At 36.1% G+C, this 17,500-nt stretch overlaps 1 protein-coding gene across 2 annotated transcripts in view; it reads left to right on the top strand.

Moving 5' to 3' along the window:
- The window catches only part of IRF4 (interferon regulatory factor 4), a 23,218-nt gene that overhangs the window by 3,608 nt on the left and 2,110 nt on the right, over window positions 1-17,500 (top strand). The window contains exons 3-9 of one of the 2 annotated variants that reach the window (XR_012482586.1): window positions 1,006-1,192; window positions 2,666-2,754; window positions 3,612-3,753; window positions 6,737-6,844; window positions 9,517-9,870; window positions 15,140-15,252; window positions 15,717-16,856. Coding sequence is in view for 1 of the 2 variants with exons in the window: in XM_074270465.1 (XP_074126566.1) it covers window positions 1,006-1,192; window positions 2,666-2,754; window positions 3,612-3,753; window positions 6,737-6,844; window positions 9,517-9,870; window positions 15,140-15,252; window positions 15,717-15,860 (1,137 nt within the window). In the remaining variant the exon portion in view is untranslated. Of the gene's footprint in view, window positions 1-1,005; window positions 1,193-2,665; window positions 2,755-3,611; window positions 3,754-6,736; window positions 6,845-9,516; window positions 9,871-15,139; window positions 15,253-15,716; window positions 16,857-17,500 lie in introns of those variants that run through there. The other variant, XM_074270465.1, reaches the window with a different exon arrangement.

Raw genomic sequence — 17,500 nt, 5'->3', positions numbered from 1 at the left:
AGCAAGAAGAGAATAGGACGTGACTCTTTTTGTCCCTCTGTCTCTGTCAGTCTCTCTGTTTCTGTCGGTCTTTCCATCTCTAGCTCCTTCTGTCCCTATATCTCTGTGTATGTCTCTTAGTTCGCAAACAAAAGTTGTTCTGTTCTACAGCAGGTTTTACACTCATCTTATGAGAAAGTACTCTTGCACCTGCAATGTTACAAAAGCAAAGGAAAGAGGTCTTAGATTTCAGGTTTCTAAAAGTTTTGTACTTCAGAATATGTTCTTTATACAGGACTATTCTCTTCCTGATTCAGCTTCTCACCCAAGCCTGCCCACATTATATACATATATATATATATATATATATATATATATATATATATATATATATATATATATATATATATATATATATGTGTGTGTGTGTGTGTGTGTGTGTGTGTGTGTGTGTGTGTGTGTGTGTATGTGTATATATATATGTATATATGTGTGTGTGTATATATATGCATATATATATAGATATATAGATATCTATATCTATATATCTGGAGATAGATGAAAGGGTTGGATTTTCAGTCATATAATTCAGGTTCCCACCTGGGAAACTCATTGGCACTATCTGTGTGACACTGGGCAAACTTTGCTTCCCTTCTATGGGAAATGAAGCCTCACTTTCCTTATCTGGAGAGTATGATCTTTGAGACCTCATCCAGATAGAAATCTCTGATTCTAAGATAATGAAGCTGATTTTTTGACTAGATAACCACAGCCTTGGCAAAAATCCCCAAACTCTTTGAGCTTCCTTCCTCCATTTTTGAGTCATTTTGACATGGTAACTGTCCAGTCCACCAGTCAACCAGTTATTCCTCTTACTCAGACCATTTCTCTTGAGTTCAATAATGTTGTTTTTCAAAGGAAGTATGGCACAATTGTGAGTTTATTGTAAACTAATTCCTCTGGGCATTTTTTTTAAAATAACCAGCATTTTAGTTTTACATTTCCCTTCTTAATTTTTCCTCCCAGGCTTGGGCACTCTTTAAAGGGAAATTCAGGGAAGGTATTGACAAACCAGACCCTCCAACCTGGAAGACCAGGTTGCGCTGTGCCCTCAACAAGAGTAATGATTTTGAAGAGTTGGTTGACAGAAGCCAGTTGGACATTTCAGATCCATATAAAGTTTACAGAATTGTTCCTGAAGGGGCCAAAAAAGGTAAGGAATCTCCTTCCTGTTACTATTTTAAAAATCAAATCTCATTTTCTTGAATTATATCAATAGTAGAAAAACAATGCTTTAATTCTATTTTGTCAATTTTTTTTCTGTTTTCATACAAATTGTCAATCAGATTGAAAACTTCTTTTTTTTTCTATAGTTTTTATGTGTATACTTCTCAGATTCTTACTCCAGGCAAAGATTTTCTCACAAGTTTCTCCCCAATCACTATCCCAAGCCTCTCCCCTTCCAAATTTCCCTCTTACGAAGCCAGATATCTCCATCTTCTGAGCCAGGTGTCATTTCATTCTTGATTCTTCTCTCTCCCTCACTTATGTCCCTCCCCCAATATCTAACCTTTTCCGGATTCTGTCGATTTCACCTTCTTCATGTCTCTCCTCTGCCTCCTCCTCTCTTCTGGCATTGCCACTACTGGCAATGCAGGACCTCATCATCCCATGCTTTGCTTATTGTCTATCCCTGACTCATCTCTGCCCACTTCAATCCATTCTTCACTAAGCTGTCAAATGCTTCAAATTCAGGGCTGATTATTTCACCTCCTTAATGAACTCCAATGGATTCCTCAAGGATTTCACCTCAAAGATCAAATATAACATTTTCTGTTTAATATTCAAAACACTTCATAATCTTACTTGTCCAGTCTTCTTAGTCCTTATTCAGCCCTGTGTAGTCTGTGATCCAGTAACATTGGACCTCCTTACTGTTCCTTAAATGAAATATTCCATCTCCAAATTCCTAAGTATTTTCCTTGGCTGTCTTCCCTGCCTAGAATCATCACCTTCTTTATGTTTGCCTACTGGTTCCCTCAAATCTTAGCTAAAAATTTCCCCTTTCCTCATTCCCCTTAATGAGAGTGCTTTTTCTTTGTTATTTCCTGTTTGTCCTGTACACATTTTGTTTGTCTCCACCCATTAGATGTGAATTCCTTAAGAGGTAAGCAACATCTTTTACCTTTTTTGTCTCCCCGGTGTTTAGCACAGAGCTCGGCACATAGTAAAACACTTTTCAAAAGCTTATTGATTGCCTCATTGTCATCATTCATAAAGAGGTATATTACAGATCTTCTGGCACTTTTTATTTGATTAATAATTGAAACTCTAGTAATGTCATAGGCTATATATAGATAACCACTGGACACTAGAGACTTTGGCTATTCCCAAGAGTCTTTAAAGACTAACTACTACCCAAAAGGCTAAATTTAAGTTTATTTGCTCTTGTGAGTATCCTGTCCATTAATCCTTATAGAAATCATTTTCTCTTTGAAAGTAGAACCTATAAATATTGAGAAAATATCTTGTTTGCTATATTTTCTGCACTAAATATTTTCTAAGGTCCTCTTCATTCTGAGATACTGCCATTCTGTATCCAAATTTATTTTTTAACCTTAGGTTTTAATACTATTCTACTATACTATAATGTTCTACTATTTTCCTTTTGCCTATCTACAAATAGGAGCTAAACAACTGGGTTTGGAGGATCCCCAGATAATTATGAACCACCCTTTTGCAATGCCCACTCCCTACCCATCACTACAAACTCAGGTAAGTCAATTAATTTTATAAGAGTAAACTATAACAAAACAACTAGTAAATTCAGTTAAAAAATAAAGCTCATTATTTACATGTCAAGAACAAGGGAAAATATTTTTAAAAATTAAATTTCCAAATGGTTTTTGGTACATCAATGGTCTAACCAATGGTGGATTTTATAAAAAGGTCATGTTTAATGGGAATGGGGAAGAGAAAGAGACAGAAACAGATTGAGACATAGACAGAAAGAGCTTGAAAGAGAGAGGAGAAACAGAGACAGAGAGATAGAAAAAAAGAGAGAGAAAGAGACACAGAGAGAGATAGACAGACAGACAGAGAGGCAGAGAGACAGAGGCAAGGAAAGATGGAGTAGATTATCTTCTCTCTCCCCCCCCCCCCGCCCCAATTGATTCTAAAATCTTCTGGGAAATAGGCCTTTTGTTGAAATTTATAACTTGGGAAGAAATACTTTATCATGTGAAACCACAGGGCAGCTGATCCTAGCTAGCTTTTTCCAAAGTGAATTACAGCTTTATTTGATTGAATCTGATGGGTAAAGGGAGATAGTTCTCCCTGTGGTATTTTTGGTGCCAGAGTTTAACCATATGATGAAGCTTTGCATAAATCAATATTTTGCAACAGTGCCTTGATTGTATTTTTTCAAATATTCTTTAACTTGTCAGTGAGATGAACGACTCATTTTAAACTTTTTTTTTCTTTTGATGAATCATTCTTGGCCACTTGCCTAATAAGTGTTTCCCTAGGAAGTCCAGGAAAATGCAAAGGGAAAAATGTCCCCTATCAATAGGATGATCTGGGATGAGTACCCTAAAGCCCTTATTGTATTTCTTCTTTTTTGATCTGAACAGGTTCCAAACTATATGATACCCCATGACAGAAATTGGAGAGATTTTGTTCCAGAGCAGCCTCACCCAGAAATACCCTATCAATGTGCTACTGTCCCTTTTGGGCCTCGAAGTCACCATTGGCAGGGCCCTGCTTGTGAGAATGGTAAGAATTCCAGTCATGGTTTCCTTTATCCACAGTCTCTGCTTTTGGCTCACTAATACTGAACTCACTGATAATGAGACCATAATTAAAAACAATCACTACTAACCTAGTATTGTCTATCAGTGACAAAGAGCTTCCCCTTTCTTAGAACACTGTAAAGAAAGACTGCCATGAATAAATGCATAGTAAGATAGTTTGTTGGACTAATGAATGTCTCTTTACCTTGTATTTATTAACTGGACTATTCTTCATCTCCTCCCTTTTCTTTACTGAGGGCAAAAACAAAAGGGTGTTGATCTTCTGGTGTTGCTGCTAAGTTATCATATTAAGATTATGATTAGAATCAATACTATCTCATCTAAAGAGAAGCCATCATATGTCTGGTGTGGTAGATTTCTAGAGTTTTAAGTTTTTATTCCCAGCTCTATGATGTGGGCCAAGAACTTTATTATTCTTTCCCATCTAAAGGATTCATGAGATAGTGAGGAAGAGCCAAATAGTTTTGTTCTTAGAGGATGGAATTCCATGATTAGAATCAGAAAGACCCATCTTTCTGAGTTCAAATTCAGTCTTAGACACTTTAGTAGCTGTATGACCCTGAGTAAATCACTCAATAGTATTTACCTCAGTTTCCTTATCATCCCTTCCCTTCCCTTTGCACACCAGGGATACAAAGACAGAGAATTTAACAATACTTAGTCCCAAAAAGCATTCTCCAGTTTTGAGCTGGAGTTGGACATGACTGAACAACAGCAACAATCTTCCTCATTTCAAAAATATGAATTATAGCAGCTATTGAAAAGCTGTACACTAAAGTGGATGGAGAGCTGGCCTTGGAAAATCAGGAATATTTGGGTTTACTTGCTTATAGATGAGTTGCTGATATGTATGAAGGGAGGGAGTTTTCATACAAGAGTTCCCCATATTGATGAAATTATAGGTGTGGATCAAAAAAGAAATGGCAACTATCACCTGTAACCTACCTTTGATTCAATTTACTATTCATATTACTATCTTTTTGTGATCTCTCTGAAAAGGCAATGGAAAGTATCATAGTATTTTAAAGTTGAAAAGAAACTTCAAGTTCATATAGTCCAAACCCCTTATTTTTAGTCATGGGAAGACTGAAGTCAGGACAGGTGAAATAACTTTACTGAGGTGACTCAGGTAACCTTGAGTAGCTGAACTAGGATTTGCCTTCCTGTCTTCTAACCCAAACTTTGTATTATTTCCACTACATCTCAGTGTCTAGATATAAAATATTTTATCCTTGATACTCATGTGCATTTATGATCTCACCAATTTGAAGTTTCCTCCAACTCCACAGTCATCCCAGAAGTTTGCCTCAAGGATTCCACTTTATTGAAACACTTATAAAATGCATCTATAATGAAAGCATTTAACCTTTTTTGGTGCTGGACTCTTGAAGAAGCATAGAGACCCCTTCTCAAAATAATGCTTTTAAATGCATAGAAAATATATGTGATTGTAAAAAAAAAATCTCAATTATATTGAGATAGTTACTTATATAGATATAGCATACCTATATAGAAACCTATACAGAGACTTATATAATAGATTTATAATTTTGAATTAAAATACATTAAAAACAAATAAGTTTAACAAATTCTATGTTGAGATTTATAAGATCCTAAAATAATTTGTATAATGTAAAAATAAAAGATATATAATACTATTAAGTTCTAGAAGGATTTTATTACATTTAGATTTGACCAGGCCATAACCCTTAAAGAGATTCTCCTCCCACCCCCAATGTTAAAGTTAAATTTCATAGGAGACTTGACTTAACATAGCAAAAGCAGCACAAGGAAAGACTATTTTAATAGCACATAGGAAATTGTTAATATAGTATTACAGAGACTATTTAGCACAATATATTATAGAATACTAGGTCTTCTAAAAGCCTGTTCTTTAGGTAGAAGTACTAAGAGAATACTTAATAATTTGCTTCTTTTGCATATTCTGGGACCATCTACTCTTATTTAACCAACATATATTAAATTATGTCTATGTTCAGTCAAATAATAAGGGTCAGGTAAATCTGAGCACCTACCATATGCCTGGCACTATTCTAGACACCAAGGATGCAAAGACAAAGAATTTAATAATACTTTGTCCCCAAAAGCATTCAGTTTTATGCTGTTAGTACAATATATTATCATTTGATATGTTTTATATCTTATACCTATAGTATTCTGCTTTCATTTATTTGAATTATTCAGAAATTATTTCCTTGCCATATTCTTCCCAATTTTGAAATGAGAACATTTCCAAGCCCTAGTTCTGTTTATAATGAATTTGGACCATTTGGACCAGGTTGATGGTCATAAGTATTAACTATGTGACTGTGGTTATAAATGCAGGATGTCCCAAAATTCACAGAGAAATTTAAAACCTTAATAATTTAAAACCACATTAAGACTTTAAAAGAGGGAATGACAGACAAATCTCTGAAAGAACAATAAAATAAAGCAAATAGAAAGGAATATTCATTGTAGAGTCTTTCATTATTAAAAGAGACCAGGGTTGTTTTTCTCTTTGTCCAATTCCCCCAAACTAATCAAAAGCATGTTTTTAAAGAAGTAAACTATATATTTGAAAAGTTCCCACTCAATTTTGCTCATGTCAGAAAGTTCAAAGAAAGTACACAAAATCCTTTGGTCTCCGGATCTGCATGACAGGACTCTGCGCTCCCTAGCTTCTTCTCCCTGTCCCTGGTTTCCTACAGGCCAAGATTTCAACTAGTTACCTCAGATACTTGTCTCACAGAGCTGACATGGAATGCAGTTAGCTCCAAGCTTCTTGGGTTCTTGCATTGTAAGGTTCCACAAAGGTTGGCTCTGTGTAAAAGGCCTCCAGTTTATTTCTCAGGAATAGAAATAGCAATGTTGCTTCCCAAACATGATCCCTCTTGATGACTTTGTTAATTAAGAAATTATTTGATTTTTATTTGTAAATACAGGTTGCCAGGTGACGGGCACCTTTTATGCTTGTGCGCCACCTGAGTCACAGACTCCTGGAATACCCATAGAGCCAAGCATAAGATCTGCTGAAGCCCTGGCCCTCTCAGGTAAGTGTAATGTTCTGTCTAATGATGTAAACCACAGAGAGAATGTAGTCACAACAGTTGTCACTTGTGGCTCACATTTGTGGACTATTTAGTTAACACCATCAATATTTATTAAGAGCCTACTATGTGCCGGATGCCATAAGTCTTGGGCATACAAAAAGAGGCCAGTCCCTGGCCTCAATCTTATAATCTCACAAGGGGGACAACATGAAAACAGACAAACAAAGCAAGCTATACACAGGATAAATAGGAAATAATTGAGAGGCAAGACACTAGGATTAAGAGAGGTTGGAGAAGAATAAAAAGATAGGATTTTAGTTGGTACTTAAAGGAAGCCAGGAAATGTAGAAAGTAATCACTAATATGGTGTTTTTAGGAACCAGTGACTTGTTACATCAGGGAAAGTACAGTATAGGCAACTGGTACTGGTCTCTTTCCTCTTTTCCTGTGTGTATGCACACATATGTAATATGTGCACATGTAAAAGCTAAAAACTAAACTTGGGCTACTGGAAGCAACCAATAAAAACCAGCAAAATTTTATTAAATTAATTTCTTAGAATCATCTTTTTATCTCTTTTCAGGGTCCATTGTTTAAATTGAGTTCTTTTTAGTTTATGACTATCAATAAATAAAAGGATACAGTAGTTATAAACAATTTTGTAGACCTTAAAATACTACATAAGTTAGCTATTATTATGAGTAATAAGAATGATGTCCACAAATTTCACTTTTGATGATGCACAAGTTTATTCAATAAATTCACATTGAGTGTCTACTGTAGCAGGGTTCAGTCTTAGAAATTTCTGAGAAAAGGCTAACAATAAATGTAGCAACTATAAGTTACAACTTTCACTGTAACAATTATCTTTGTATAACAATTGGATTTCTGGGCCCTAGTTTCCCTTATTTTAAGAAATATTTGATGCAGTATAATTGTAGGCCAATTAAAAAAATTAGGTCACTCTCTTGGATTTTGTGGTGAAAAGATTTGACCTTTATAGATCACTATTAACTTTTGGTATTACTCACCTTGAAACTTCCCCCATTTTAAAAATTATGTTAGAGGACTGTGCTACATGGGGTGGGGGGAGATTAATTTTAATATGGCTTTTGGATATTTGATTTTCATTGATTGCAGGGTCAGAGCTAAAACTGCAGACATTTATTTGCCTTTGGTCTTCTGAGAAGTCGCAATGACTGAGAATGCTTTTTGGGAGGAGGTGTGTTGGGGCAGTAAGAATTGTGTATGAAAGCATCTGTGTTTTTAGAACTTTCATATTCTTTTCATGGGTACCCCAGTCTGCGTGGGTGCTAGAGGAGTAGGAAATAAACAGCTATTTATGTCAGTGTGACCTTGTGATAACTGACGTCACTAAATGAAATGAAACCTGCCCCAAGAGTCACCTCCAAAAGGCAACACCTCCTCTTTGTCAGAAAAATACACTCTGCTGGAGTCCTTGGTGTTTGAGTCTCTTTGACTCTGTACAAATACAGCGAGTGGCAAGCTGAGCCAATTCTCTTGACTGAAGGGGGAAAAAAGGGAAGTTTTATAGGCTTCATCTTTGGGAGCCTTTCTGGTCAAGATGATTTGTGTCTTTTGATCAAATTCAGTGGAAAATTGTTCATCTTTCTCACTTAAATGTGCAAATCACTGAATATATAGTATTGGGGGATCTGAAATCTGTCCAGTCTTTCCTTAAGGTTTTAAAGAACTCTCTAATTACTAGGGAAACTTCTTCCCCTCATTTTGTAAATGTTATTTAGGATTTTTCCTAAATAGGTGAAATGGATACATTTACATATCTCACTCACATCTAAAACACACAATCTTGAGGACTGTTTTCAAACATCAGCAGACAGTTAGATAAGATTTTAATTAAATTTGCCTAAATGTTGTCTTCAAGAAAAAAAATTTCTTATTACCAGTAAGTTTGCAAAACATTTGTGATTATACAATATTTCCTTTCATCTCAACAAAATATCATCAAAAAATCTTCCCTTTCCTTTCTCTACCCATTTCTCTCTTTCCCTTCCCTTTCCTTCTTTCTCTTTTCCCTTTCCCTTCCTTTTCCTCTTCCTCTTTCACTTCCCCTTTTCCTTTTTCTTTCCTTTTCCCTTCCCCTTTCCTTCCTCTTTCACTTCTCTTCCCTTTTCCATTCCTTTCTCTTTCTTTCCCTCCTTTAATCTTTCTTTTCTTTTCTCTTCTTTCATTCATTCTCTTTTTCTTTCCTTTCACTATATTTCCATAAAAAATGCTTGCCTACCAGCTTGTCTGAAATAAGACTTTTAGTTCCCCAATTTATACCTGTTCCACTCTTTTCATGAAGCATGTTCTCAGATGCTGTATCACCCCAAACTGAAGCAAATTATAAAATATCAATGGACATACCACCAGATACTGGGAAACACCATTCTTTTCACTGGTTGAGGCTGTCTCTAGAGCTCATTTTTTCTCAAGTTCATGATTTACTCTCTTGTTTGAAAACAAATTCTTGGTCATTAGTACAAGATGATTTGGTATTTTAGAAGTATCAGTCCCATCACCAGAAATATGAAAATAAATTAAATATAATGTATGCAAGTTAAAATCTTTCAGTGTGATGTCTGATTAGGGGGGTTGTAGAGTACTCTTCTATTGATGTTAATTGTGGAACAAATCTCTGTCTTCAGATTGCCGGCTGCACATCTGTTTGTATTATCGAGAAATACTGGTGAAGGAGATAACTACCTCGAGCCCTGAAGGGTGTAGGATATCTCATGGCCAGAGCTATGATGCCAGTACTTTGGAGCAGGTTTTGTTCCCCTATCCAGACGATAATGTCCAGAGGAAAAACATAGAAAAATTGCTGAGCCATTTGGAAAGGGGAGTCATTCTCTGGATGGCACCTGATGGGCTGTATGCTAAGAGACTTTGCCAAAGCAGGATCTACTGGGATGGACCTTTGGCATTATGCAGTGACCGTCCTAATAAGCTGGAAAGAGATCAGACCTGCAAACTTTTTGACACACAACAATTTTTATCAGGTAATGAACATATTTTTCTGGATTTCTTCTAGTTATATAGCTGGGAGGGAGATGGTAATAAGAAAATGGTCAAGAATGACTAGTTCATTCACATATGAATCCAGGGACCTTTTCTTTGTCAATTTTGTGCTTTGACAAGGTCATGCAAGTTTTATGGCTCATCTGCCATACCTGTTGTCCCACTAAACATTGTCTTATATTCTGAGTTAGTATGGGTGGGGGAAATATAAATCCAGATGCAAGGCTTGATGGAATGGCCTTTTACATTCTGGTTTTCAACAAATAGTATCCCATGAATAGAAATTTAAGTGTTTTAGCAATATGTTCTCTGAGAGCATATGTAATATTGTCTCAGACCTTTAAATTTCCTAGAAAAATTGTAAAGGTTAGAGTTAGAAGTATGTTATTAATAATGCAAGCTCAGATGTATCATCTTTATGCAACTGCCTTTTGGCATATGGAAACTTGAAATGGGTCTATTGAATCTGACTAAAGAGGGAAATTATTAAGGGTTGTTGCTTTGAGTTATTTTTGTGATGTGTACATTTAGGTGGCATGTGTTTATTATAATAGGCTGCTTTTGCAAGATATCCTTTGTTATGTATCTACATTAGATTTATCCTAAGCTAACTTTCACAATAATAACTTGTCCCTTCTTTTGAAGCCTAACTTAAGAGATTACTTTTGTGGTCCGGGTTGCCCCTTTTGGAGAGGAAAGGGAGGAGATAGTAGCTGACTACTGCCTATTTCCTACCCTTCACTCAGTCTTTAATCTCATAAATTCATCACTGATTTCTGGCAGCCCTTGCCCAGAAGTCCTCCGACGTTTGACCATTGAGGTTCATCTTACTGATGTTTAGAAGTTAGTTAATCAATGCCAGATTGATGTAGTCTAGTCCCTTGAAGAGTCTCTTAAATGCTATCTCTCTCCTGAAAAATTACTGTTTTAGTCCAGATCATTTGAGTTTATCTCGTTAACAGGAGATTTATTTGGAATGAAAAAGTCCATTGGTCCAGATAACAATTGAATCTTTGATTTTGCAAATTTAGGGAACTCTTGAGTGAGCATAATTCCTTCATCAGTGTTGGTTGACACCTTATCAAAAGTTAAGAGCTTTGCTCAGAGTTAGCCTAATATTTGTCAGAAGTGCAATTAAAATTCAGATCTTCCTGGTATCAAAACCAGCTCTCTATCTAACCATCATCCTATGATGCTTCTGATAACACACAAAATAACCTTATTACAGCTCCTGGAGACATTTGTAAAATATTCTTATACAATTTTATTTACATGTGTCAAAAATAGCACTGATTTTTTTTTGCACTCATTTTAAAATTTTTTTCTGTTTAACTTATTCAATAATTAAGACATCAAAGTCTGTAACAAAGAAATATGACACTTTGTACTCATGTTTTAAGCAAACTGAATTGGGGTTGGGGGAAGCATGGCCTATTTGGACCTTATCAGGTTTTTATCAGTGAGTGACTTAAAAAAAGAACAATTTTCGTAAAATGGCAAGGGTACTTAATAGGTGACTTAGTGGGTGGAGAACACAGTCAGGAAACCTAGAGTTTGAATTCTCAGACTTTTTCTACCTAGCTATGTGACCCTAAATAAGTAATTTCCCTTCATTGTGCCTTAGCTTCTTACTCTGTAAGATAAGGAGGTTAGATACAATGGCTTCAAAGGTTTCCTTCAGTCCTAAATCTGTAATCCTATAAAGTAAACTCTAGGTTCTTAAGGACATCTCAAGCAATACTACAAAAATCTGTCTTGGTATAGACTTCAGCTGTTCCTTTGGGTACAGTTGAGTGAGGTGCCCTATGATAATGGAAGGGAAGAGTAGTAAGCAAAAGAAGCAGTTAAACTGTGTTTGTGGACCTTGCCTGAATTGGATTCAGAGTGTCAGGATAGTCTCTCTATACCAAACACTAGAGCTAGGGTCATGCAGTCTAAGGTCTAATATGGACCCCAGCCTTGTTCACTGTGAATGGAGAAAACCACTTAATCTCTCTGGGCTTCAGTTCTTCATCTTTAAAAATGAGGAGACTCAACTGGACAATGCTTCTGGATTCTCTTGAGCGTTTAGGTTCTGCAGACCTGATGATTAAGACTGCATAGGATAGGAGGTGGGAAGGAATTGGAGAAAGCTGTGCATTGTGAGGCACTGCCAGGGCTGGGCACTGCCAGGGCTGGCCTTGCCACTGATATGGAGGCCCTAGCTGCTTTGGGTGAGGGAAAAGAGGGATGGTACACAAATAGGGGCTTTTAGCTCAAGAATCCTAAGAAATTCAAGAAAATCACTTCTGCCTTCCTGAGTTCCCCTTAAAGTTTCAGTATGCATTTCCTTCCTGTTCTGAGCCTCAGCTGCATGTTCTTAAACCATAGCTTCTCTGTACCTGGAAGACTGGTATAATCAAGCAGTGGGCAAAAGGAATTTTTCAGGATAAAAATAGTCCAGTCCATCCTGCTCCTCAAATCCACCCAGAAGTTATTATTTAAGCTAATACCAGAATTCATCTTTGAGCCTGATTGTGGTTTGTTTATGCTTATAATACTTTCCTCTCAGGACTGTTGTGAGGATGGAAGATCACAGAGGGAGTCTAGATCTAACATTGAAAGGGAGGGAGCTCAGAGGACACTTAGCCCTCTCTCCAAACCCCTTCATTTTGCAACTAAGGGACTGAGGTATAAGAAGACTAAAGAGTCTTGTCCAAGATCATATAGGGAATAAATATCAAAAGCAAAACTTGAATTTAGGTCCTCTTGATGCCTGAACCAGTGAATTCACATTTCACAAATTTCACAAAAGTGTTTTTAAACTGTTATTATGATTGCTTGGGATTATTGTTATTCAATCATTTCAGTCCTGTTTGACTCTTTGTGTTCCTATTTGGAGTGTATTAGGCCAGATTTGAATTCAGGAAAATGAGTATAACTTCAGGTCTAGCTCTCTATCTACTGTACCACCTAACTGCTGTTTCTGCTGCTGCTGCTCCTATTGCTGCTGTTGCTACTGCTCCTCCTCTTTCTCTTTCTCTTCCTCCTTTTTCCTTCTCTTTCTCCTCCTCCTCTTCCTCTTCCTCCTATCCTCCTCCTCTTCTTCCTCCTTTCATCCTTTTCCTTTTCCTCCTCCTCCTTACCATTATTAAATTATTATTATTAGAGAACTGGAAGATTACCAGAATAGAATTTAGTCCACTTTTCACTTTGGGTGTTCAAATGGCATTCACATAGGCAAAATCAAGTGTAGAAATGAACATTTATTCAGTGAATTTGGGTTATATATACAGACAAATAGTATAGACCACAAACTCTTTTTTCCCCTTTGCAGGCTTTAGGAAGGTTGATCACCCAGCATGTTGCCTCAACTTTCTACTTTCCAGGACTTGTTTCCAGGTTTCATTGAAATAGTTTTGTTTAGTTTGAATTCTGGAAACAGATGCCTACCCCAACTCTTCATGCTCCCCTCTTTCATATAGTCAAGTGAGTGAGCTAGAAACTTTTCTGCTATTGAAAAGGTTGACAGAAACTTTTTCATATCAACCCATCCAGTATACACAAACTGTCCAAGGGACAGCCCCTTGGAAGCAGTACGTTGAGGCATCTAGCTGATAAAAGAGGCATCCACAGAGCTGTTGTGAAATTTAAACTGCTGTAAAATAGATTTGGAGACATGAGATGTTACGCTTTCCTTAATGAACTGAAACAGCCCAAAACAGGAATGTTGTCTTGAATACCAACTAGGGAAAGATGAGCTGATGTAATAAGCTGAGCATTTTTCTGTTCAGCAAGGCTTCAGTTTCAATTATAAGTGCTCAGGGAAGGAGCTGTGGATCTGAGCTATACTCTGTCTCCAGGTGCACTCTTGTGCTTGGCCACAATAATTAATGGCTCATTGATTATATATGTTGCTCCATTCCCCCATTACCCTTTTGCTTCAATTGGTACCTGAAAATGCAGTTCAGCATGAAATCTTGTAGGCATGGAACTTACTAAAAGATGTCCAAAATGTTCCCCAAACTAAATGAAGTCTATAACTCATGTTGTTGTTTGTATTTTGTTCTTGAAGAGGATGATGACATCAGAGAGGTGATGTAATGACTTGTAGATAAATTGGATTGAAGTGAGGGAGGGTTGTAAAAAGTCACCAGCTTCACTTTCCCTTCCAGAACCATCTAGGTTCAGGGAAGGATATAGATTAGTATAACTGATCTATATAATTCTCAGGGTATACCTTTGTTTTTCCTTGTTTAAAAAAAAATCTCATTTTAAATACGAAATCTAAAATAACCTAGACTAAAACAATAATTAGGGGCAGTGAGGTAGTTCAGTGAATAGATTTCAGGCTTGGAATCAGGAAGAACCATCTTAAATCTGAATTAAAATCTGAACTCAGACACTTAGTATATGTATGATCCTGGGCAAGTCACTTAATCTTGTTTGCCTTGGTTTATACTTGTGTAAAAATGATCTGGGGAAGTAAATGGCAAACCACTCCAGTATCTTTGCCAAGAAAACTCCAAATAGAGTCATGAATAGTCAGACATGATTGAATAACAAAAATGATAATCGAGTGAGACTTTGTGATTTATTTGTAAGTAGGGATGGCATTGGAATGCCACAGAAGGGATATGGTGGGTGGAGGGAAAAAAAAAAACCTCAGGCAACATTTCTTTAAAATTTTAATTTTTTTTCTTAGAAATAGAACATTTTGAAACCTTTTGTAGTTAAGTAATTACTCTCCAACTATGATGATCTTTTTTGAACATTGCATTCCCTTTTGTTCTCTCTTTTCTTTCTGCCTTCTTTTTCATTTTCTTCTTTTTCTCTTATTTTATTTCCTTCTTTTCCTTCTTTGTTTCTTCTTTCTTCCTTTCATCCATTTATCTTAAGGCAGGTTCATCATTATTCATCTCTTTTTTATCTTTTAGTAGCTTTCCTTTTATGCCAGAGGTATTTATCCTGAGATCTGTGAACTTAGATTTTTTAAAAATAATTTTTCTCTATAACTGTGTTCCTTTGTAACCCTACATATTTTGTTTTATGCATTTAAAAAAGTTTGCGAAAAAAGGGTCTATAGGTTTCACCAGTCTGTCAGAAGAAGAACAAGTCTGTTACATAAATATTGCTGTGTTTCTCTGCCACATGCTTTATGAATACATGCCTTGTTTTCTAGTGCAGTAGCACTATTAAGCATTTGCTGTATGCTTTGGAAACTTACAGTACAGGAAGAAAGTTTTCTAAATGTCCCTTTCTTACCTGCAGAGTTACAAGCATTTGCTCATCATGGTCGCCCTTTACCAAGATTCCAGGTCATTTTGTGCTTTGGAGAGGAATTTCCAGAGCCCCAGAGACAAAGAAAGCTTATCACAGCCCAAGTAAGTATTCACTTAACTGAATTTCTATGTCTTTGGGAAAAGGGAGTGACTATCACTTATATATTCATAAACCAGACTTGTAAAAAAAAAAAAAAGAATTGGAAGGAACTTTAGACTTTATTGAGGCAGTTAGGAGAAAGAGACACTGAGAGAAGAATCACTTTTCTCAGAACACAAATCTAGACAGTGCAAGGCCTTCACTAGAACCCAGGTCTTCTTGCCCCTGGTACACATTAAATATCAAGGAAAAAAGATCAATCAGTAGATTCTGACCAATGTTTGATATTAGATCAACAATAGAAAAACAGCCAATTATTTAGGTGTTTCCTAAACTCTGTATGTTTTGGTCTTGGTTGGCTGAAGACTAAGTTTTGCATTTAATAGATAAAGTGCTAGCTGATTAAGAGCAAAGTGCATTTGATCATACATTATCACTGACCTTTTTTTTTTCTATTATCATTAAGGTTGAGCCATTACTAGCCAAACAACTCTTTTACTTTGCTCAGCAAAATAGTGGACATTTTATGAGGAGCTTTGATTTACAAGAACACATTACCCGGCCAGAGGATTATCATCGACCAATTCGACATTCCTCCATCCAAGAATGAAAATGCTAAAAGCAAGTTTTTTTTTGTTTTGTTTTGTTTTTTTTTAGTTGCATCACAACAAATGGCTTAAGAAGAATAGCTGTGAAACTTTTTTCTTCCTTTCTTTTCTTGATCAAGATAGTATTAGGGAAACAATTCAGGAGAAATCTCAGCTGTGCAACTATATATTGTCTACAAGTGATAAGATTTGTCAGACTGAAAAATGGACTTGTTTCAAATGGATTCACAGCAGTGAAACATCCATTGAGTTTTTCTGTATCACAAGGATTCTGCTGTCATTGAGAATAACTGTGAAAATCAACCAAATAGCATGTTTACATTTACTTAAATGTTATCTTTGATTTGATAGTGGCTACTTCTTGCTGAAGATGGAAAATACTGCCTTTTCAGGACTGATATAGTTGATTTAGAGCAGTTAAATGGTACAATATAGAGAGATTGGAGTCTGAAGTCAGAAGGACCAGAATTTAAATCTGGCTTCAGACATTTGTTAAATGTGTGACCCTAGGCAAGTCACCTAAGTGTTTGCCTCAGTTTCCTCATCTGTAAAATGAGCTGGAATAAAAGTGGCAAACTCCAATTCTTTCTCAAGATGAAGAGTTGAACATGGCTGAAATGAACAATGACAAAATAGCAAAAGCTATTTATATGTTCTGAATCTCAGGGAAGATAAATCTATTCATGACGTTACTATATTTACATATTAACACATTAATTATAGATCTTGTGGAAAAGTTTTTGATGGGAAGGAAATTATTTTTGAGCATAGACTTGGTCAGGAAAGGCTCTTGAGTTGCAAGAGTTTTATTCCCTTTAGTATCATAATTTCTTATGCCTTTAGTATCATAACTCATATCATAAATTGAGATACTCCCCTTGGCCAACTAGCTCCTCTTCTCCCAGCTTAGAAAGAGAATAATAATTATGGATAAAATAGGTGTATATACTTTCAATGTTGTGTGATCAATAGACAGAAATGTGTGTGGGTGTATGTGTGTAATTTACAAATAGATGTTCAACTTTCCTCTCTTTTATGCTTTGAAAAATGTTTCAGTGAATTCTTTAAGAAGCAGTTCAATTGCTAAAGATTTTTGAAACTCGTGACATTTTCCCTCTTGTTTTGCTTGGTTTGTTTGGCTATTAGTCAGTTACCCGTGGTTACACTAAAGAGGAGGAGCCAGGATTGTAAATGTGGTGACTTGTATTATGAAAAATGATGACAGCATTGAACTTATTGCAAACTCTGAGTTGTTTTTGCTTATGTCTGGATGTCACATCCTTCCTTATACCAATAATTCTTTAATAGAGCTTTGGATTTGCTATGCTTTGTCCAACATGTAGATTAGGAAATGTATTTGCAAAGACAACTAGTTTCTTAAATTGTTCTTGTAAATTGTTTTATTTGGGAAAAGTAGAATGTGTATTTCCCACTTTAAAACATGTCTAGAATGGTGTGGAATACTGGAAAGAGTCTGGGCTACCCTATTTACTGTGTGAGTGACCTTGGACAGGCCATCTAATTTCTCCAGGACTTAATTCCCTTATCTGTAAAATGAAGGTTAAAATGAAGGTATTCATCCTCAAGGTGCCTTCCACTTCCAGATTCTTCTATCTTATGCTTCCCTATGTCCTGATTTCAA

Source organism: Sminthopsis crassicaudata, chromosome 1 (assembly GCF_048593235.1).
Source record: "Sminthopsis crassicaudata isolate SCR6 chromosome 1, ASM4859323v1, whole genome shotgun sequence".
Classification (NCBI taxonomy): Eukaryota; Metazoa; Chordata; class Mammalia; order Dasyuromorphia; family Dasyuridae; genus Sminthopsis; species Sminthopsis crassicaudata.
The sequence above is the reverse complement of the archived record's forward strand: the minus strand, read 5'-3'. Positions and strand labels throughout refer to the sequence as shown.